The sequence below is a fragment of the Triturus cristatus genome, chromosome 12 (genome assembly GCF_964204655.1).
Source record: "Triturus cristatus chromosome 12, aTriCri1.1, whole genome shotgun sequence".
Taxonomy (NCBI): Eukaryota; Metazoa; Chordata; class Amphibia; order Caudata; family Salamandridae; genus Triturus; species Triturus cristatus.
Window position 1 is genome coordinate 110,324,426 of NC_140595.1, and position 24,376 is coordinate 110,348,801.

At 45.2% G+C, this 24,376-nt stretch overlaps 1 protein-coding gene across 5 annotated transcripts in view; it reads left to right on the forward strand.

The window, feature by feature from the left end:
- The first annotated feature begins 3,928 nt into the window (after positions 1–3,928).
- TPM3 (tropomyosin 3) overlaps positions 3,929–24,376 on the forward strand; it is an 88,690-nt gene continuing 68,242 nt past the window's right edge. For 2 of the 5 annotated variants that reach the window (XM_085638350.1, XM_085638351.1), the window contains exons 1-2: positions 3,929–4,294; positions 9,294–9,419. In XM_085638350.1, the coding sequence (XP_085494476.1) occupies positions 4,181–4,294; positions 9,294–9,419 (240 nt within the window). In that variant the 5' untranslated portion in view covers positions 3,929–4,180. The remainder of the gene's footprint in view (positions 4,295–9,293; positions 9,420–24,376) is intronic. The other 3 variants (XM_085638349.1, XM_085638347.1, XM_085638352.1) reach the window with 2 other exon arrangements.

Below are 24,376 nucleotides of genomic sequence, written 5' to 3' on the forward strand. Positions count from 1 at the left end.
CTATGTATGTCGAATTCTTGTCACTCCCTCTAAGGGCTCACCCTTTACCCACTTTCATGGTATTAATAAGCACTGACAAAGCCAGCAGCTCTTTTGCTATGGGTTTTTTAAAACATTTTTGTGGGAGCTGCCAGGCCCTTACTAATACTAATGTAAAACAAGTACAAAATATTTTTTTTGTCTCAAAAAGCATGCATTGTCATAATTAACCCTGCGCGGATAGGAACAGAATGCAACACTCACTGAATTTAGCGAATGGCTGAATTGGGCTGGCCCATTGCTCTATGCTATATGTTGTAGTGGGCTGAAGAAAATATTGTGAATGACACAACTCCAGATCAATGGATGAAAAAGGCTGGCTGAAAGCACCTTTAAGTATCAATATTATATATATTTTCACTACCCCAGACCAACAAAGTAGGCAATAAAAGTAGAAAATAAATTGCCATCTAACTGGGCATCCGGAGTACAAGCATAATAAATAACCAGTACTTAAAGTCAATATAAAAAATTAAATACATTTAAAAAGTCCACTTTGAGCTTGCTTTGCAACTGAAGAGAAAGGAACTATTTTAGGTAGATGTGAGCTATGTGCACAGGCTTGATGCAGTCACTCAGAGTAAAGGGGGCTGATGGGTAGAACGGGGGGACTCATTGCTCCAAGTAGTATGTTGTCGTGGGGAGAGGCAAAATGTGAATGACAATTAACAGACCAATGGATGAAGCCTGCAGGCCAAATGTCTCTCTTTCTGTAGGTTTTATATGTGGTTTAAAAAAAATGATTTCCTGATAAGATAAGGAAAACTGTCTCATAGGCAAGATCTACCCCCCCCCCCCAAAAAAAAAGCTGGCTGATGACCCACCACATTCCTTGCTGAGCCTCTTAATTTGCTGACGTTGCAGCACCTCTCGCTGTCAGGAACGGCCCGCGCAGGTAAGAGTGGTGAGGCTGGGCTGGGGGATCCGACAGACGACCATGAGGGAAATTAAATAAATAATTAATTTTCCTTCGTCTATCGAAATTCCCCCCCCCCCGCACCACTGCCCTGCCGCTCTTACCTGCATCGACCTCTGCTTCTCGCTGTCACCCCTTCTGTTCACAATATAGTGCCTGTCAATCTGATAATGGCTAAGCCCTGTGGGTCAGGACCCCGAGCAGGGCTTCACTTGTACAGCTGGAAGTGCCGGGTCCCACAGGTTTGGTCAGAAGCCCGCAGCCTCCTCTTCGAAAATCTGGGGTGCTGAATACCAAGGCTGAGTAGTCTTTATTCCACCTCGTCTCTTTTGACCACCCTTCCCTGCCCTGACTATGGCAGGTTCCTTTTCATTCCAGCTTTCCCCTTTGTCACCATTGTTTCATCTTTCTCTTCATCCTCTTTCTTTCCTTATTTTGTGTTCAGCAGCGGCCCGTGCAGGTGAAAGCGGTGAGGCGGTGGGTCCAGGTGATTATTTCGACAGACGACACAGTTTCAACACTAATCCTTTATGGGTTCCGGAGCGGCGTGCTATTTGCCAGAAAAGCGCTTCAACACCCATCAGGGGTAATAAGTGCTATATGAATGCAAACCTTTCTTCCCCTTCTATCCCTCCGCTATCCTTCTCACTCCAAATAACTGTCTAATATCCACCACTCAAATTGCTCGTCAGGGGTAGTAAGCGCTATATAAATGCAATTACAATACAATACAATACAGAGGAATAATTAATTATTTATTTAATTTCCCCTCGTGGTCGTCTGTCAAATTCCCTCCCCCCCCTAAAAAATAAGCCCTACTGCTCTTACCTGCTCGGGCCGCTCCTGCACATTCTGGCTCTCGGCCAAAGTCTGATGTGGAAAACTAAGTGCCTGCTTCAAAAATGAGTGCTGGTGCCCACCACCTGAAACCATCGGCTCAAATTAAGCGCTGAATTCGGACTTCAACTACAGACAGCCAGGGGCAGTAGTGACTACTCTGGCCTGGGTTTTGCTTCCCTGGGACTCCGTGGTCGTGAGGATCAGGTAGGACCAGAGGGTAAACAACGCCCTAACAACCATGTTAAATGCGGCTGCCCTGGCGCCCGCAGGGTGCCCTAGAAGGGCGGGCCTCTAGTGCCAGCAAGGCACCAGCCCACCCCCCTTCTTCTAAGTATGGAGACCCCTTGGGGAGGAGTCCCCCTACTCTGACAGCCAGGGGCTGCGGTGCACAGGGCGCGTCATTTCCAGGGCGCGAGGAACGGGGGGTATATAGGCCCCCCCACCCTCTGTCCTTCCTCTTTTGCGCCCTAGACACGCCGTCTCCCACCCTACCGCTTACCCGGCGTGGAAGCAGCGGGGAGGCATAGAATGTTGTAATGTTGTTCTTTTTCATTGCAGGCGGAGTTACAGGGCGATCTGGAAGCAAATGGGTACCGAAGGGTACCTCTGTGCGGCACCATAGGGGGTGCCAGAGCCCAGGAGCCTCATGGGAGGTTCCTGGAAAACCGTGTCGGCGCCCCGTTAGTCCTTCGGGCGGTTGTGGGCCTGAACAACCGGGGGCTTGCCTTGCTACGCTCCGCCCTGAAAGGGGCGTGAGTAATAAGGGACTGTGATCCGGGAAGAGGATCACCGAAGGGGCAGCACAGATGGGGTTCGCCCCAGTACTGCTTGGCTCATCAGGCAGGCAGGCGGCCCAGATGGGTGCCAGCCCTTGGATCGCCAGTAAGATAACCCACCATATTCCATAACGGTGTATGTAATAAACCTGCAGCAGTTTTTTACCCAAACAAAATTTGTGTGGTGTGTTTTATTTATGCGTAGACCATGCGTGCTATTGTGGGGGGGGGGAGGGGGGGGGGAGTGTTGCCTCCTGCTGGTGCTATTTCTGTAAACAAGAGGTTTGTGAAGGGGCTGCCTGTGGTACAACGGGGCAACCCGGCGATATCTTAGTGAGTGTCAAAGAGCACGGCATGTCACGTGTTCTGCCTCCTGGCATTGGAATCCATGTCAGGACCCCCATGCCTAGTGATCAAGTGTTGAAGATTTTCAGGGATTGTCCCGGTTTTTACCATCTATCCCGGTTAATTGCAGTCAATTTAGCATGTATCACAGTTTTTGTAGAGGGCTAAATCAAGTGAACACAACGGGGGCACGTTCCCATGTATTCCGGCGCAGAATTAGTTAACAGCCACTAGCAGAAAGTAATTACGTTACTATGTGTAAAAAATTGCAATTAATTCCTCATAGTGCCTCACTGGCTGAATTTTCTATGTTGGTGAACGCTGTCAATCATTTATTTCTTGGTCCCTTGGTCTTGTCAAAATGTTAGTCCTACTTCTATGTTTGTGCAAAGTTCTGGTTTTGGGTTTTAAAATCTGGTCACCCTACTCATAACTTATTCACCTCTTGTGTGTCATTTAGGTAACGACTTTATGGCTGTGAGGTACAAACTTTATTGCATAGTGAGGTGAATGTATTTTGAGGTCACCCTTAGCGTCGGTGTTTTGCGCGGCGTCGCCCTCTCTGAGGTAAAATGCCGTGACGCAGATTCAGAGGGAGCTCTCATCATCCTGCTCTTAAATCGCTCTTCACTGCGAGATCCCGTTGCATCGTACCTCACGCCTCCTGTAAATGGTTTATTTAAAGGGCGTGAGGAGAGCGGGGGCTGAAAGATGAGCCCTCACTGAAACAAAAGCTCAACAAGAATAAAATGGCGGCGCGCCAAGGCCCCACAGCCACAAGCACCCCAGCAATCCGGGACATTGCTTTTTATAACCAGCTGCCAGTTGTCCCCCGAGAGCCCAAATATGGCACTGTCACTGAAAGTGGCAGTTGGCGTCCTCCATTGCCAGAGAGTGAACAATGGATGGGTGGGGGCCCAGAGAGGGGGGGGGGGGCTGGACTGGCCCACAATGGGCAGGTGCACCAGGTCAGCTGATGAGGGGGTATAAGTGACCGGCTGCCAAGGGATCCGATCGAGGCTGAAGGCTGAGCGAGCGCTATCTGCTGTTCTCTCCAGCCCAGGAGGAGGGTAGGGCTGACGCCTCCACAGGGATCCTGCCACAGCGCGCAGCGACAACCCACGCAGGGCCTGGTCATTGTCCCCACCAGTGAGCGATCCAATCCGCAAGCACCTTGCAGTGACTCGTGAGCCAAGCACCCAGCTAACCCAGCAACCCTCCAGCCCAGCGACCTTACCACCGAGCGCCAACCCAAGACCCAACCATGGAGGCCATCAAGAAGAAGATGCAGATGTTGAAGCTGGACAAGGAGAACGCGCTGGACCGGGCTGAGCAGGCCGAGGCGGAGCAGAAGGGCGTGGAGGAGAAGAGCAAGCAGGTGGGAAGCGGGGAGGAGGCAAGGACAGGCTGTGTGTGAGGGGACCAAGAAAGGCCAACCGAGAACAGGAACAGAAAGGGGCAAGGGAGGCCGGATTTAAGGAGAGACCATGGAATCTAGGTGTGAGAGGGCAAGGGAGACCACACACAAGTGTAAGACAAATGCAAAAAGAACAGATGATGGACGGAATGTTAAATTAATCAAACATTCACCCCCCAGTCACAGATCTGGGTTAAATCCATCGTTTTTTTGCATGCCATTCCAGTTTAGACCTGGCCAGCTGCAAATCAGTCTTGACCCTGTGCCTCATGGGAACAGTCTAGCCCGAGCTGCCAGGCCAGGTCCTCTCTGGACCAGAAACAAGTTTCCTGGGACCCGTTTCGGGGTAACACCCCTCATCAGCCAGGCTAGCTTGAATCTGGTGGCTATATGGGGGTACATTAGAGGTTAGCAGAGGCTGAAGGTCATTGAAGGTCGTACATGAGATGGTGGGCTTAGTGAGGGATCACAGGATGCCAGAAACAAGGAGCAAGGAATAAGTAGCAGAGGCAGGCAAGAGAACGAGGGAGGCCAGAGGGAGGCAGGCATAAGAGGTAAGAGGACAGGGGGAGGGAAGGCAAGAGGTGAGTAGAGGGCAAGGAGAGGCCAGGCTTGAAAGACCAAGAGTCCAAGGGTGTGGGAGATGAAGAGAAGTAATGTGAGGCAGAAGCTAAGAGGCAAGAGAACAAGACAAGGATTAAGTAATGGGAAAGGGAGAGACACGAGGGTGGAAAATCTGAAGAACAAGTCACATGTCATTACTGAGTAAAGAGATTAGGGGGTGTGAGAAGAGGGTAACCTAATGGGAGGCAAGGGCGGGGGTGCTAGAGGTGACGTCTGGGAGACGAAGGGCACGACGGGAGAAGAGGGTAAGAAAGGATGGGGTTGAAGGAAGGTAACTGATGTGGCAAGCCTCAGGAGGAGAAGAAAGTCCCAGGTGGGGACCCAGGGCGCGTGCTGCGAGGTGAGGATGTGGTGGTAAGAGGCAATGAGAGGGGGGCAAGGGCTGAGGTGAAGGAGGGGCGGAGAGGGGCAGGACTCGAGGGGCAAACAGAGTACTGAAGTCGGGACCGAGAAGAAAAGAGGTGAGGCCAGGACGGAAAGGGACAGAGGGGCAAAGATGTCAGGTAAGGAAGGGAGGGAGAGTGGCAGGGACTGAGGGGACAAGATGTCAAGTGATGAAGGGACGGGAGGGGGGGAGAAAGGGCCGGAGACTAGGTCAGGAGTGACGGAGAATGTCAAAGAACAAGCGGGGGAGAGGAAAGGTGAGGTGAGGAATGAATGGAGAGAGACGGGGCCCAAACGGGCAAGGAGTGACTTGTGGAAAGGACACAGAGAGGAACGACAGAGTGTGCAAGAGATGAAGAAAGGTCAGCGGGGGCAGGGCTCGAGGTGAGAAGGGACGAGGAAAGCCTAAAAGGGTGCATGGCATGAAGGGGCAAGAGATACAAGGGCACGAGAGGAAGACGCAATGCCAAACGGAAGGCAGGTAGTGTGAGCAACGAGGAGAGAAGGAAGGGTTAAGGGTACGTGCCCTCGCCCTCTGGATCCCTCTTGCACAGACAGCTGAGTCTAATTACCCTAATGTGGGATTTCATTTCGTGGGCTTGTTGGGAAACCTGATGGATCAGAGCAAATCCTCTTATTAGAGCTGCGCGCGTGCCTTGGCGGCACCCTGTGGTAAGGCGTGGAAGGCCGCGCTGACCTTGATGGGGTGTGCTTCCCAGAGGGCATTAGACACCATTCATCTTTCACAATGTACAGCCTAGGCCTTGGGGAGGGCACCTTGAACAGCAAAGCCATCCTTTTACCCACAACATGAAGCTCAAATCTTAGCGGACAGAGTCATCCCTCAGAAAGTACAAAAGAATGAAAGACAGCCAAGCTATCAGTCGGAGTATTCAACACAGATGATAAACAGCGTAGATGTACATCAGGTTGTGCAACATTTGCACAAACCAGCAGCACTAATTCTCCCACATTTACTCCAGCCTTAGCCCAAGGAGTGGTAGCAGTACCTCAAAATCTACACACCGGATATTGGGCCATTGCAGCTATACATCTGAACATCAGCGGAGATGCACCTCAGAACATAAAATGAAGGCCTCAGATAACAGAGTTACTGCTTGAATAGGAAATTCGGGGTTATCAAAGCTGAGTTACCCCTCAATTCAAAACATCATAAAGCATGCACCTTGGACAGATGAGATCTTCATCATAACATAAAATCCTGGCTCGGGATAACAGAGCCATCGCTCACAGATTAAAACTAAGACCGTAGCACAATTTTTCAGAACTGATGATGGAACTAACCTCCCAAGCTTTAGGCAGGTGAGCAATCCACCAGAGCGTATAACGCGACACCAGACACCACAGGTAACCCTCAATGTGAAAAAAGCAACACTTTACAGCAGGGCTATCTCTAAGAACATACAAACCAAGCTTGAGACACCGAATGGATTGGAAAGGTAACATAGATTATACAGAGTCACACCTCAGTGAGCCCATCTGTCAGGTGGCACCTCAGAGATCGGAGACGGAGGAGCCGACAGACAGGGCGGAGTACGAAACATTGCAAGGGTGTCACCCGAGAGCTGGCCATCAGGTGTTGTGGCCCTGTGAGCACCGCCTGGGTCCTATCAGAGAACAGATAATGGAGTACATGTCTTCAGACCTCTCCCACTCCCAGATAGGAACCTTAGAAAGGCCTTATCAGAGACCAGTTCTTGAACTATATACCCCAGGACCCCACCGGGGTTCCATCGGAGAGAAGGTCATGAAGTGCGAGCTATTGGAACCCCCCACGCCCCAAATAGGTACTATCGGTGAGCAGATCATGTAGCCCAGACCATCTTAACTTTACTTTCTACTGAGAGGCCCTTAATTTATGTCATGTTATTTTATTGAAGGGATGATTCTAAATTGTCAGGAATTTTCAAAGTGACATATTTCTTGCTCTGATGGTTTTCTGCCACCGTATGTTTTTCACCTTCAGATTTTTGCCGCTTGGATTTTCATTTTTCTTTGGTTTTTTTTTGCTGGTTGGATGTTTTCATTCACCTCTCTTTTATTTACTGTAGTGTTGCTCTTTTTTGCCTGTGTATCTTGCTGTTGGGAGGCGTCCTTTTCTTTTTCTATTAAACTGGTGGGGTTCCCCCTTTTCTCTGGTATTTTGCAGAAGGGGGGTGTTCCTTTATCCTGGTATTTTGCTATTTGAAATTCTTTGGCCTTCTGATAATTTGCTGATAGTATAACCTCTTTTGCTTTGGTATTTTGTCGGTGAGGTTTTCTCCTTCAATTGCTCTGTTTTGTTTGAGATAGACCTGCAGCACAAGACCTATGGATAGTAGGTGCTTTACAAATGGCATGATTGAATACTATCCTAAGTTCCTTTAGATATTTGGTGGTAGCTTGTTCGACATTTTCTGATATTTTACAGGTGGAATAAATACCTCCTGTTTTTTCTGTGGACGATATTTTTGTTGTTGATATCCTAACGCACATCCTGTTGCTTTGTATATTTTGTTGTAAGAATCATCTTCTTACCACTTTCTGTTTTGTCAGATGTCCTATTCATTCTGTATATCTTGCTAGTGCCATGTCTATTTTTCTTTGGTATTTTGTTAGTGAGGTGGTCTCCTTTTTACTCTGTCTTTTACTAGTGGACTGGCCTCCTTTCCCATTGGTATATTGTTAGTAGGGTGATTGTATTAGCAGAGTACTTTGTCTTTGTTTCCTCGCGGTGTATTGCTTGTTAGGTGTTCTCCTTTCTCTTTTGTCTTTTCATGGTGGAGGGTCTTCCTTACCTGTGGAATTTGCTGGTGAGATGTCCTCCTGCACTCTGGTATTTTGCTAGGGGCTTTCCACAACAAACCACTCTGTTGTGTCTCTGTTTTTTGATGGTTAACTGTTGTTGTTATCTTTTTCCTCAGGTAATTTACTGGTTGGATGTTCTCACTGTCCTACGTTTTCTTGATGTGATGTCCTTCAAACTCCACCTATGCTATTTTGCTAGTACCATGTGCTTATTTGACCTGGTATTGTCCTGCTGGGATGTTCTCATTTCCTATTGTATTATGCTGGTGACATATGCACAAAGTACTTTTCAGGTGGTATGTCCTTCCATCCTCTGGAATATTGCTGATGGAATGTGCTCCTTTTCTCTTTGAATTGATATTAGTGTTTCTTCCTTTCTTCGGTATTTTGCTGGTCGGATGCCCTCTCTGATCTTAGTGTTTTTCAGGTGAGAGGACCTCCCCTCATCTTTGCATTTTGCTATTGGTGTGGCTCTTCTACTGTCTCTATGTTGTTGTTGTAAGCCTTTCATTCATCTGGCAAACTGCTGGTGAGATGTCTTTTATCCCTCTGATTGTTCTGCAGTGGTATGTCGCCCTTCCACTGCCTCTCTTTCGTCTGTTTTTTTTCTTAAAGTATATACCCAGTTTCAACTGTATTTTTCTTCTAGTTGAGCTGCATTCTTTCTATTTGCAGTTTTTTTCTGGTAAGAGGTTTTTTTGTCCACTCTGTATTTGCTGGAGGAAAGTCTTACTTTCCTTTGAGCATTTCTCTGGTACGCTGTAATCCTTCCTTCTGATATTTTAATGTGCCATCCTCTTTCCTAGGACTACTTTAGTGGTTAGAAGTCACCCCTATCTTTCCTAGGACTACTTTAGTGTTTAGAAGTCACCCCTATATTTCCTAGGACTACTTTAGTGGTTAGAAGTCTCCCCTATCTTTCCTAGGACTACTTTAGTGTTTAGAAGTCACCCCTATCCTCTGGTGCTTTGCACATACAATATCCTCATTTCCTGTTGGGCACTTTGATTGAGGGGCTTCCTTATTTTCTCCGCTGTTTTCCAGGTGGAATCTATTCCTGCCTGTAGTATTTTGCTGCTGGTCATCTTTCCATGTTATTTGCTGCCCCCATCTTCACCCTCTTCTCTGTCACTTGTGTTTGCAGCTGGAGGATGAGTTGGCGTCTATGCAGAAGAAGTTGAAGGGGACGGAGGATGAGCTGGACAAGTATTCGGAGGCTCTGAAGGATGCCCAGGAGAAGCTGGAGGTGGCAGAGAAGAAGGCAGCTGATGTACGTACTCTGCGTAAGCTCACATCCAGACTTCCCTCACCAAGAAACACCACCATGCATGCTCATTGTGATGGTGTCCATCGACGGGCGGACCCTGCTCATAGCCATGTGCTTTCAGGCTGAATCTGTATCAGTCATTCCACTCCCTCAAACCTGTCTACCTTGAGCCGAGTCACAATAATGTGCAAACATTCCACCTAGCAGTAGCAGGCTCCTCCCATTTCACTCATGGCAGAGCACATTCATCATGTCCACCACAGTGTGCAAACATATCTCCCTCTGAAAACCGTGTACATTCATCTCACTCACCACAGTGTGCACACATTTCTCCTTCTGAAAGCCATCTACATTCACCCTCCTCACTGAAGCATGTACACATTCCTTATCCGCCCATCAGGGTGTATGCATCTTACTCACAGTCATGTACAAACATTTGTAATGTTCACACATGTTTATTTGTCCTACGTAAAGGACTGTGCACACACTTTTTCTACTCAAAGGAGTGTGCATTCATCCTACTCAGAGTAGTTAGCAGACTTCCTTCCCCCTCACAACAGTGTACATTCATCTCACTCACCTCACAGTGTGCACACATTCCTTCTACTCAACGTGTTATAGATTCTTTCAGCTTCAGAGTACAACCATTGCTCCTGCTCATACTCACAGCCCTGCACCCTCCTCCTCCCCACAGCAGTGTACTACAGTTCCTCCTCACAACAATGTACCCCATCCTGCTAACTGCACTGTCTACACACCACTCCTACTCACAGCCCTGCACCCTCCTCCTCCCCACAGCAGTGTACTACAGTTCCTCCTCACAACAATGTACCTCCATCCTGCTAACTGCACTGTCTACACACCACTCCTACTCAAAGCAATGTACAGTCCTCCTACTGAGGTCTGTGGTCATCCTACGCTCAGGTGTGAGCATTCCCTCAACCCCCAGCAGTGCGCCAACCTCCCTCCTTCTCAGAGGAGTTTGCTGGCACCCTGCTCACAGCAGAGTTCAGTCACCCCCTCAAAGAAGCGGGCGTCCACTTTCTCCTCTCCACAGCAGTGTACAAACATTCCTCCTACTCACCGCAGTCTACATTCATCGCGCCCACTGGACATGGCCACATTCCTCCCACTCAAAGCTGCTTGTGTCAGCAGAAGAGCACCACTTACAGATTCCAGTTCCCTTGCACCTGGTTTCCACTCCTTTGTTTCTCTCGCCTTTTCCATTGCATTTTTATCACCTTACCAAGTACATCTAAGAATCAATTAACGACTACAGATTAACCTTTCTACAGTGGCGCTTCAAGCATTTCTAAAGATTAGTGCTATGCAACCAATGTATCTGCCCTTCCTATGTTTGTCCCCCTTCTCTCCTATTAATAACAATGATTGTCAAAGCCAATAGGTGCGGAATTGGCGGCCAACATTTAGCTTTGCCAATATTTATATGTCGTAAAACTGCTCAAGTGGACAACTTTATATGTATAAGTGCGCACGAGCGAGAACAGATCGCGTCACTCAAAGAGAGCTAGGCCAAAGGCTGAGGTGAGTTGACCCTGTGACCCCTGCTGTATGCTGTGCTGGGCGGAACACAAAATGTGAACAACAGACTGATCTAAAACTGGATGATGAGAGCTGACTGAAATCCGTTGTAAGTATGTATATTATATATATTTAATTAAAATCTAATACCCATATCTAAAAATAACGACCTGGCAGGATTGGCTGAAGATCTTATCCTCAGGGAACAGACAGATATAGGCGGCCTACAACTTAATGTCATGGGGACATTCTCTTATTGTCATGGCTAAATTAAAATGATAGCATCGTGGAACCGTGATACCGCTACGGCTGTAGCGATGATAACACCATGGAACCCTGTGGAAACTGCTATGACCAGTGACATCCGTGTTTATATACTATGGTGAATCAAGCTGCATTATCTGGGGACCTGCTGCTGGTGGGTTGGTCTTAGAGCCTCATTAGACCCAGATACAGATTATAGACCTGTGAAACCTACAGATACTGCTATGGCCAGGCCAACCGTTTTGCTTTACGGAGCCCACATACATTGTTGTGCTTCAATAAATAAATAAATAAATAAAGACCACAGCACCATGGAACCATACAAAAGTATATAATGCTTTGGGTAGCGAGCACACAGACCTGTGCAACAGCTAGATACACTTGTCGCTTGGAAGAGATTTGAGCCCAGTGGGAGCAGAAGACACTGCTAAATCTAGTTATAGACTGTACTGGAATAGGTATTACCATGCATAGAGATGCAGCCCCCTGACAGTGCTATGCATAAAATGACTTTGTAGTTCTGCGGATCAGGTAGATGCTCCTATAGCTAGATCCAGACTGGAACAGATAGTGACAGGAACTTAACAAGCATTTGCAATGCAATAGGTCTCGCATTTATGCGAGTTTGAGCTATTGGCATTGTAAATTACAATGCATTTTATTTATGTTTTGGTTTTTAAAACATAAATAAAAGGCATTGTCATTTACAATGCTAATAGCTTTAACTCTCACAAAATCAAGACCTATTGCATTGCAAATGCTTGTTGAAATACTGTGTGTATGTATGCTGGTGTGACTGTTAGTGCGAATGTGTAGTGGGGTTATGTGGAAGTGGCAAGCTTGCAAGTCTTGGGGGACTGACGATACCATCAGTCCTGGCTTTATCACTATCACTTTCCAAAGTGATCTGTTTAAAATTGCTTCTAATACATTATATTACACAAAAAAAGCTAACGTCTGATATTTACTTTATTTCCTGGCAATAGCCGTTTTGTTCTAATCGTTTAAAAAGGGTCACTTCTTCTGTTACAAAAAATGCATTCAAAGTCACATAACCACAACAAAACATGGAAATGTAACACATACTCAAACGGAAATCCTGGTAGCTATAGAAATGGTTCTTTAATGTCATCGTTTAGGAAGACTAGAGGCCATTCGGAGACACCCAGGCGGCCTTTAACATACGAAGAGCGAGTGTCACCCAGGGTGAGACCCAGCATCTCTCTTCTCCAATCCCTCCTACAGCTGCGGCACAGTGAAGGGGTAGTGCGTGCGAGCCGCCGCCTGTCGGTGACCTGTGCCAGGCCAGAGGAGACCCGCGCAGCAGCGAGGATGCCCGGGAGTGGGAGGTGAGCTTTCTCTGGCCGCGGGAAGCGTGCAACCTTGTAAGACGCCCATTGCTGTTTCTGACTAGCTAGTGGTCGTTACTTCTAGGATCAGTGTGGTTGTTACTTCTAGGATCAGTGTGCAGGAAACAGAAAGCCCGCGGGAAGCGCGCACCCTTGTAAGATGCCATTGCTCTATCTGACTAGCTAGTGGTCATTACTTCTAGGATCAGTGTGGTCGTTACTTCTAGGATTAGTGTGCAGGAAACGGAAAGCACCGGCTAAGCCGTGCATAGGCTTGCGAAAGCCACATGCGCGCGTTGTGCCTCACAGAATGCCAGAAACGCTGAGAGCAAAATAGATGGCCGTGCGGAGCAGGAGTCAGGGAGGGACAGGAGATGTGCACGCGTACACATGACCCGTACGCATGCACATCTCCTGTCCGTACGCATGCACCTCTCCTGACTCCCTTCGCAAGAAGAACCGACGACAATAGATCTCGCCAAGGCGAGCAGCGCATGCACTGCGTCGCTAGGCGAGACCTAAAAAGGGAGTATATCTTTTGGAACCCACATTGACACACCACAATATTTATGCATGTGCCCCTTTTGGCTTTACCAAATCCATGTATAACAGAGGTACAACTTTATAGATTTAACCATGTATCCTTATCCTCTTCAACCACTGTATTTTCAGTAGCATTGTCTTAATCAGAGGTTATCATACCTCTGGTTCCTTTCAAGCACCCCTAAAAAGGCCTGCTACTTCCTGCACACTGGGGATTTCAGAGTTTTTGCACAACATCCTTTTGTGCATGGCAACACATACAACACACAGGATCTCAGTGTCGATTGGGTTCTTAAAATAATAGAGAAATCTGCGCTCACGGATTTACTACTTCACATGGGTATGCATCTCCGACTTTAGGAATCCACAAAAGTTCCCAATAGTGCCCCTAGAAACCCCAAATAGTCCTAAAGTCTGTTTGTGAATTCCTTTTCAGCATGCGTGAATATACATATTTATATAGGCATATGCAAAGGTGACTAAGGTAGTGCAAATGCACTTGCAAACCTTTTGTATTTATTTTCTTCCACACAGACAATATTGTTCCCCAATGCAAAATGCCTTTCCCTAAACACCTACTAATTTGGGAGGAGCTCCATTCTCACAGGAAAGCACATTTACATTTATTGTAGAGAGAACTAAATCTCTGATTCTTTCTAAGAGGTGGAATAGGTAAAAAGAAAATGCTTGAGGACACTCACATTTTTGTCATCACCATCCATAAACATCCAGAGCATTTCCATCCATCAACCCCTCACTCACACTCTTAAGTAAATAACTCACAGAAAATCTTTGAGTGAGTGAATCTTCTAGGAGTTTAAGAAAACAGCTTTTGCGAATTGAAAAAGAGGTTTTACACTTGTAAAAAGGCTATTTGCCCGTGTGACCTAAATCGGCCATGAGTATCTTCCCTTGCTATGCCTCCGCTTCTCCACTTCGCTCTTTAATCTGTAAAGGAAACACCTCTACATTATACACCTAAACCCACATCCTATTGTATAGTAAAGCTCGCAGACTTGCAGACAGCATGCATTCTCTTGGTCGCAAACAGCTGCCCTTCCATACATTTCTCTCAAGAGTCACCATCTTCACTGTCACCATAATCCAGAGCCAGATGTACTAAGCATTATAACAGTCGCAAATGCTCCAATTTGGCGTTTGCGACCCTTAAAATGCTTTTTTTCTATGTTTTAATTTCATGTTAGGAGTCAGAAAAAAAATTCAGACTCCTAAAATGGGATTACAAATGGATAAAGATTTGTTATCTAGAAGGGGAGAGTTGAATGCGTGGATTTCTTCCAAATTCTAAATAAGTATTATATGTATCAATGTTTTCCAACCAAAATCGAGTAGGAAAAACATTGATTGACATTTTACTGACACCTCAAGCAGACAGTTGTCCAAGGGTTCACTGCATTGTTTAAACAACATTTAAAAAAAAAGAAAATATATATATTTATAATATAGGCCAGTTTTTAATAAGGACAATGGGCTTCTTTTAAAAAACGTGCTTTATTTAAAAGCAATCACATATATGATGGTCTGCTGGCCGCAGCCAGCCACCGTCCCTGTGATGGCCTCCAATCATAGTGAGTCGCAATTCGTGAGCTACCTCACTAATGTTCATGAGATAGATCAAACTGCAATCCACTACAATTCTATTTTTTTGCGAACCAACTGCAATTGGGAATTTTAAAAACCAACCTATTATTACAAAAGGCTGATTCTTAAAATTCTTTACTGGTCTCAAAAATACTTGTCGCAAATTGTGACCAGCATTTTGCAGCTAGTAAATTGTATATCTGGCCCCTAGTTCTTTGGGCAAGAACTAGGCTGTCTTTTCATAATCTGAATTTGTTTCCGCCATTTCTGACAGAGAGTGGGAATATGATGAAGGAAAGAGACTAATAAACAATGCATATATATGTTTTTAGCAGGGATAAGGACATCCACACACCGGGACGGTCATAGGTGCTGTTTGCTGTGCAGCACCTTCAATTTCTGGGCGGCACAACAGTTTTAGGACGCAGTAACTGTTCAAGCTGAGCCCTCTGAGGATTGACCTCCCCACCCCAAAGCACTGAGCCCAAAACGCAGAGATATGTTGCGTCATTGTCTCCTCTGTGTACATGGGGCTTTCATGCAGGGCCGGACTGGCCATAGTGGGCACCGGATGTTTCCCCAGTGGGCTGCCAGGGTGGGGTCCGTTTTAGTTACCAGGGGCCGGTTTTATCGGCCCTCTGTAACAAAAGCAGCTGCAGTGTTTTCTACACACACCCCCTACCAACCCCCCCACCCCCCTCACCCCCGCGGATGGTCCTACTCAATTGCCAGGGACGGTTTGCGTTCCCAGTCTGGCCCTGCTTCCAAGATGGTGGCAGGAGAGGCCTGATGCTGTGTGTGTTTGATCTTCATAACTGCAGCACTTGGACCCAATGTAGCACAGACCACTAATACAGCACAGAAGGAGCGTCAAAATGAAGTAACTAATCATCGAAACCGGCACCGGAGAGTGTTACTCAAGCAACTGCCAAGCTTGGGGTGATTCTGGGACCAAGGTTAAGGAGAAGAGAGTAGGGGCAGCAGCATTAGTACAAGGCTGGTGACATCGCTCCCCTCTCCCACCAGCCGCGTGATCGCAGTCTTTGCACTGAGTACCAGGGAGAATGCGAAGAGACGTGTGGCTAAGACAGGGCATGAGGTGGGTCAGATTGGGTGGAGAGGGACCACTCGAGAGGTGGTGATGCCAGGGGCGTAACACAGGCCACCGCAGCCCCCGCGGTGTGGCGGGGCCCCAGAGCTGCAGGGGCCCCCTCAGCACCGTACTCAGGCCTGAGAGCTCCATATTAAATACGGAGTGGAGGCCCTTTCATGTACATTGAAGGGGGGCCCCCTCAACTTTCGTTACGCCAGTGGGTGATGCAGGAGATAAAATCAGAGCAGGGGGAGCGCAAACACGTTGACAAGTGTGTTGTCACCCCACCGACTCACCGGGTTTGAATGCCAAGACCTTGGCATAAGATGTTCCAGCTTCTTCGGTCAGGGTTCTGGATGCCCTCTGCACCCCAGTTAAAAAAGGGATGCTCACACGATGATCCACAGATTCAGTAATGAAGTGATAATAGGGGTAGAGGAGGGATTACAGTCTACCCCACATGGATTTCACAGGTTGGCTGGCAAAGGTCCTGCAGCCACACCGTTGGAAGAAGGTACACTTTTGGTCGAACTGACAAATTCTGGTGCCTGCTCCATTTCTTCGCTCTTAACCTCTGAGTAGGTTAAAGGCTGCATGAAATTTTCATGTCAAGGAAAGTCAGTTCTTTCTTGCTCTGAAGGCAGGGCTGAACTTGCCGTAGCGGGCACCGGACGTTTCCCCGGTGGGCCGCCAGGGTGGAGGCTGTTTTTGTACCCCTGGGGAGCCGATTTTATTACCGGAAGCTGTAATTGCAGCATTGCTCCAATATCGGCCCCCTGTAACAAAAGCAGCTGCAGTGTTGCAGTGTTTTCCACACGCACCCACCCTCCTCCCAGCGGCCGATCCGACTCAATTTCCTAGGGCCGGTTTGCGTTCCCAATCCGGCCTCCTGGCTGAGAGGCAACCGTGATCAGGGTACCTGGCCTGGAACCTGACTCCCCAACATCCAAGTCTTCGGATGTGCCCATTCGAGGTGGCAACTGGGAATAGTGACAGCGTTTCTATTATTATTTGACAGAAAAGAATGGGAACCATGCACCCATCATCCATTGTGTAAACTGTGTCTCTCAGCAGCCGTATGGATGAGGTTACTCTGAAAGGCTTCCTGGCAACAGGACAGGTGGCTGGAGGCCTTAAAGTGCATATTTCACGTTCCAAGCTCAGCGCCCGCAGATATTGTTTAACACAACAGCAGATTGGACGTCCTTCACAACACCCTTGCAAAATCTCGGGATTTGATCAGCTAATCATTTTATGAGCCTACATCCATAACAATCACGAATCTGATGTGGCTTAGAGGCATGCTACCCTTGATGACTGTGTAACTACAGGGGCACACTTCCCCGCACTCCTGAGAGGCTGAGTGGTAACCCGAAATCGGGTACCACGGCCCTGCCCAACCTAGGAGTAATTCAAATTTATATACTCTTCTCATGCGATTGACTGTGTTTGCATGTGTTTTCTGACAGTGACAGTGTGTTGACACCGGGACAAACATCCCATACACGTCCTGATGAAAGCCTGGGACCTTGTAGGCCATAGATAGGGGCTGAAACATGTTGACGGCTAAGTGAGGGTCTTAGGACCATAATATCCTAATGATCCCTCTAAAACTTTTTTAACCTATACCCATCGTGATTGCACATAGAGGGATACCTTTGATCAAAGTGAGTTATTTTTATCTTTAAAGTACCCAACCTGGCTTTTAGGGGCTGGGGTGGACCCGATGATGAAGCATGCCACTATAGAGAGGGTGAGGGTCATATATAAAGAAAATAATTATTTTCTTTATCTCTTTGTTCTTTCTGCCTAAAAAAACAGAATCTAATGCCTTTTAGTGGTGGTGGAATACCTTGTTATGTTTAGGATATGAATTCATAAACATGAGCTACAAATATTGATCTAATCAAACAGGAATTAGCCTCTGGATGGTGCCTTTAATCTATGTAAACCCGCTCTACTGGGGAGTCTCTTACCTCACAAGCTTTATATGTTCCAGAGCTGGAACGCATAGTGCGGCCAACCTGTGACTCAAGAACAAGCTCCGAGTGCTTGTGATTCCTTCGCTGGTGGGACTGGACAACAATACTGCCAGTGGTTGTATGCCAAAATATTATACACAAAAATATTATGTGACAAACATTTTGTCCTAAACATCTTTTTAAAAGTTATTGTCCTATTGGGTGTAGATTTTCTATTATGAATTATTATGGGACAATAAATATTTAGGACACAATATTTATGTCAAGTGGAAATTCAGACTGCAATATCATGGTACCACACCCATTTCCGTTCTCCATCTTTTTCACCAATTGAAAAATAATCTCCCTACTATTCTGATCTGGGATAATGCAGTCATTGCAGGATAATGCAGTCATTGCAGGATAATGCAGTCATTGCAGGATAATGCAGTCATTGCAGGATAATGCTGTCATTGCAGGATAAGGCAGTAATTGCAGGATAATGCAGTCATTGCAGGATAATGCAGTCATTGCAGGATAATGCAGTCATTACAGGATAATGCAGTCATTGCAGGATAATGCAGTCATTGCAGGATAATGCAGTCATTGCAGGATAATGCAGTCATTACAGGATAATGCAGTCATTGCAGGATAATGCAGTCATTGCAGGAGAATGCAGTATTTGCAGGATAATGCAGTCATTGCAGGATAATGCAGTCATTGCAGGATAATGCAGTAATTGCAGGATAATGCAGTCATTGCAGGATAATGCAGTCATTGCAGGATAATGCAGTAATTGCAGGATAATGCAGTCATTGCAGGATAATGCAGTCATTGCAGGATAATGCAGTCATTGCAGGATAATGCAGTCATTACAGGATAATGCAGTCATTGCAGGATAATGCAGTCATTGCAGGATAATGCAGTCATTGCAGGATAATGCAGTCATTGCAGGATATTGCAGTCATTACAGGATAATGCAGTAATTGCAGGATAATGCAGTCATTGCAGGATAATGCAGTCATTGCAGGATAATGCAGTTATTGCAGGATAATGCAGATAATGCAGTCATTGCAGGATAATGCAGTCATTGCAGGATAATGCAGTCATTGCAGGATAATGCAGTCATTGCAGGATAATGCAGTCATTGCAGGATAATGCAGTCATTGCAGGATAATGCAGTCATTGCAGGATAATGCAGTCATTGCAGGATAATGCAGTAATTGCAGGATAATGCAGTCATTGCAGGATAATGCAGTATTTGCAGGATAATGCAGTCATTGCAGGATAATGCAGTCATTGCAGGATAATGCAGTTATTACAGGATAATGCAGTCATTGCAGGATAATGCAGTCATTACAGGATAATGCAGTCATTGCAGGATAATGCAGTCATTGCAGGATAATACAGTATTTGCAGGATAATGCAGTCATTGCAGGATAATGCAGTCATTGCAGGATAATGCAGTCATTGCAGGATAATGCAGTTATTGCAGGATAATGCAGATAATGCAGTCATTGCAGGATAATGCAGTAATTGCAGGATAATGCAGTCATTGCAGGATAATGCAGTCATTGCAGGATAATGCAGTCATTGCAGGATAATGCAGTAATTGCAGGATAATGCAGTCATTGCAGGATAATGCAGTCATTACAGGATAATGCAGTCATTGCAGGATAATGCAGTCATTGCAGGATAATGCAGTATTTGCAGGATAATGCAGTCATTGCAGGATAATGCAGTCATTGCAGGATAATGCAGTCATTACAGGATAATGCAGTCATTGCAGGATAATGCAGTCATTACAGGATAATGCAGTCATTGCAGGATAATGCAGTCATTGCAGGATAATGCAGTAATTGCAGGATAATGCAGTCATTGCAGGATAATGCAGTCATTGCAGGATAATGCAGTATTTGCAGGACAATGCAGTCATTGCAGGATAATGCAGTCATTGCAGGATAATGCAGTCATTGCAGGATAATGCAGTAATTGCAGGATAATGCAGTCATTGCAGGATAATGCAGTCATTGCAGGATAATGCAGTAATTGCAGGATAATGCAGTCATTGCAGGATAATGCAGTAATTGCAGGGTAAGGCAGTAATTGCAGGATAATGCAGTCATTGCAGGATAATGCAGTCATTACAGGATAATGCAGTCATTGCAGGATAATGCAGTCATTGCAGGATAATGCAGTCATTGCAGGATAATGCAGTAATTGCAGGATAATGCAGTAATTGCAGGGTAAGGCAGTAATTGCAGGATAATGCAGTCATTGCAGGATAATGCAGTCATTACAGGATAATGCAGTCATTGCAGGATAATGCAGTAATTGCAGGGTAAGGCAGTAATTGCAGGATAATGCAGTCATTGCAGGATAATGCAGTCATTACAGGATAATGCAGTCATTGCAGGATAATGCAGTCATTACAGGATAATGCAGTCATTGCAGGATAATGCAGTAATTGCAGGATAATGCAGTAATTGCAGGATAATGCAGTCATTGCAGGATAATGCAGTCATTGCAGGATAATGCAGTAATTGCAGGATAATGCAGAAATTCCAGGATAATGCAGTAATTGCAGGATAATGCAGTAAATGCAGGATAATGCAGTAATTGCAGGATAATGCAGTCATTGCAGGATAATGCAGTTATTGCAGGATAATGCAGTCATTGCAGGATAATGCAGTCATTGCAGGATAATGCAGTCATTGCAGGATAATGCAGTCATTGCAGGATAATGCAGTAATTGCAGGATAATGCAGTCATTACAGGATAATGCAGTCATTGCAGGATAATGCAGTCATTGCAGGATAATGCAGTCATTGCAGGATAATGCAGTCATTGCAGGATAATGCAGTCATTGCAGGATAATGCAGTCATTACAGGATAATGCAGTCATTGCAGGATAATGCAGTCATTGCAGGATAATGCAGTCATTGCAGGATAATGCAGTCATTGCAGGATAATGCAGTCATTGCAGGATAATGCAGTAATTGCAGGATAATGCAGTCATTACAGGATAATGCAGTCATTGCAGTATAATGCAGTCATTGCAGGATAATGCAGTAATTGCAGGATAATGCAGTCATTGCAGGATAGTGCAGTCATTGCAGGATAATGCAGTCATTACAGGATAATGCAGTCATTGCAGGATAATGCAGTCATTGCAGTGATGCAGCCATTCTGGTACGAATGTACATTTGCTACTCACATATACATGCATCCTCACATTCCATCTCTTGAATTCAAAATTAGCAATATAACGTTCTAAACACATAAATTGTTGCTTCATCATATCTACTTGTGGCAAAGACTGAGACTTGTAATTTCACACCTTCCTTATCAAAGACGCTGCTTACCATGTCCTACAACATATAGTGCACGACAAACCAGCAAACCAATCCCTTTTATCTCTACAAATACCTACGGGGTTTGTCGTATGAACCTCATTGATTCCAAGCACCAAATTACTTTCAGCTCATTCTTCTTCAACCTTTACCAGATAGTAAACTACACTGGATGCACCTTTTCCAAAGTCGTGTCATCACCCAGAGTAAGACTCCTTTTTAGCACATTTCATACGTACAAGTTTTGTGTAAAACTTGTGTGCGCATTGCAGTCGAGACACAGTAAGAACTGAGCACCTTAAACCTAGAAACATTGAGTACAATGTTTGCCCGAACTCAACCGTTTACTATTTATTGTTTACCACTATTTATTGAACAAGCAAATATTCTTGGCTGTGGCACTCTTCGCCCCTGTCTGTAGGAAAGTTAACCAAAATTGTGTCAACGTGCCTTTCATGATTGCTACAAGCCAAAAAATGTTATGTCTTTTTTTTATAAAAATAATACCAAATATTCATGAATTGGGACTTTTTGATTAAATATACTATAGTATAATTTTATATAATAAAGTATAATTTAATATAATATAGTATAATATAATATATTATAATATAATATATTATAATATAATATAGTATAATTTAATATAAAATAATATAGTAAAATGTAATATAATATAGTATAATTTAATATAATATGATATAATATCATCTCAATAACTGCTTGTTTCTATATAACACTTCATACAAGACTTAAAAGTGTCTTGAATAACAGATGTTACTTTTACCCAATTTATGGTTCTCAATATACTAACTTGAAAAGATGGAAGCCGAGTCTGCCTTTGCCGGGATTCAGACTTGTGACCGTCATATCACCACATGGGCCAGCAGTGAGCGTTCCTCTCACCAATCTATAGTCAGCTATACAACTTCCCCCATTAGCATTATGAACATTTTGCCATGTGTTGGAGGGGATGACAAGCAGCCAAACGCGGTTCCCACAGTCTTTCATGACCTATGAGTGAAGGGACTTCCATACAGGGGATAGAACATGTGATGGTTGTAACACTTCCAGTATTCCCAAGTCTCTCCAGTGAAGCCCAAACTAATACATTTGCCAGATGTGACAAACTGATAGGGTGGGTTTATTGAAGGGGAGGGTTTGAATACTGAAATGCACACTGTACTGACTGATACCCAATTCCCCATTTCTTAGTTAGCGCCAGGATGCCCGCTGGGTTACAGTGCGCTTTATAAATGAAAATACATACATACATACAGTTCACTCTCAGGGTCAGACTTGTAATTGGCTGGATTTTTCCGCCCACCGGAGTTACCGGCAGTCCCAGTATTGGTACCTCCAAAGATGGGGAAATACCAGCCCATTTCCTGGGCCTCTCACAATGAGGGTTACAATGTCCAGGTTTTTCACATCTGCATGTAAAGATCTTGAGTGTATTCGTCAGACTGGAGACCAAATGCACAAGCGGTTGGTGAGACTTATTATGGCTATTACCTAATCTCCTTTCCTTTTCTCTCCTTGGTCAATGTCAGCAGAGAGAGGCTAGTTCACAAAATTGTTAATCAGAACCTATGGGTTCACTACCTCCCATAGGTACAGATTTATGACTTGTTGTATTCTCTAGAGTTTTGCACAGCACACTAGCAAACCTTCGCTAGGTGCAGCTTGCCAGGAGTAATTTTAGAAAAGTTCAGAAAATTCCATTCACATTTTTATTTTTACATGAGGGAAAAAAGTATGATGTGGAAATGCACTTGCAAACTTCTTTTTACTTCTTCACTGGGAAAATATTTAGCCTCATCGAGAGGCTAGTTACCCTATTCCTGCACCGGTTTTTGGAGGTGTTTTAGTTCCCTACCAGCCCTGAAAGGGGATTAATTCCAGACCTTGTTAGGAGTAAATTTCTGACTGTTTCCAAGATGTCAAGGCACAGAGATGAATTTGTGAATCGAGCCAATAATATTTAACTTTTTCAGGCACACCTCAAGCTCATTTAAATCCTCACCTGCCACATCAGCATCATTCAAATCAGGAATATTTTCAATAATCTAATCCTACACAATGCGGAGGAAAGGTAGATGCTGCCCAATTCCTGGTTGAAAGAGGGGAGACATAGTTCAGTTAAAGCTGTAGTTGTTCAATAGAGACGCTATATAATGGGCATGTGTGTGCGGACACGCAAGTAGTCTCAGTGCTGTCCGAGCGCTCTAGTTATTTTTCAATATTTTTAATTGCACTGTGCCTAAAGTTCTTTTTCTGCTATCCTCATATTAGTGCCTGAGGAGGTAGTTTCATAGATTTGTTCCTGGCTCTGAGTGTTCTACCACTAATTCTGTATAGGGGCATTGCATAAAAATACATAGATATAGTCTTATAGGGAGACTCCATAGTATTCTTTGTAAATTGTGTAAGCTGCTTTTGGGGTGAATTGGACTACCTTGATTACAGCGCCTTGACGCCTTCGGGAATTTGTCGTGCTCTATAAATCTTGGTCAAATCACATCAAACCAAATGTAAATCAAAGGGCTTAATCCTTTCAATATAATATAGTCCTTAGACCCTCGCCGGATAAGCGGGGCGGAAATCTCCCCTTCACCAGCCCCATTTTAACACAAACTACCATACACTTAGTAGAAGGAAAGTTGGCAGTTTACCACGCTGCATTTCAAAAACGGATCTCACACATTCCCTCGTATCACCCAAAATTGTTAGTTTGGGGTGTCAGAGGAGCACAGGTCTGCACCCCTGCTCTTCTAATACCTGAAATACGGTTTGCAGTACCCTAGATAAAAAGCATTGCCATTTATTTATATAGCGCGTTGTACTTTAATGCAGGTTTCTACGTGTTTCAGGTGTCCACAGTAGTTATTACCCACTAAAGTTGGGACATAGTTTATCGACCTCTGAAGGATGAAAGGCTGACTGAATCCTGGCCAAGGTTCGAACCAAGGATTAGGGGGACTTTTTAACGCTTGCCTGCTGCCCCATACAGCAGGGTTACCCTTCTGATTTGTATGCATTAGTTCTGATATTCTGCTGAATAGCTGGGAAGTGGGGGAGTGCTGTAAATTAGTGGGTGACTTATGAAACAATTGTTCCAAATTGTGTACATTGAGTGTGGATTTTTCATACTGGAATGAGAAATCTTTTACATTTCACACTTTTACAGTTGCACAACATTTCACATATTTACACTTTTGAGGCTCTATGAGATTATGGGGCATATGTATCA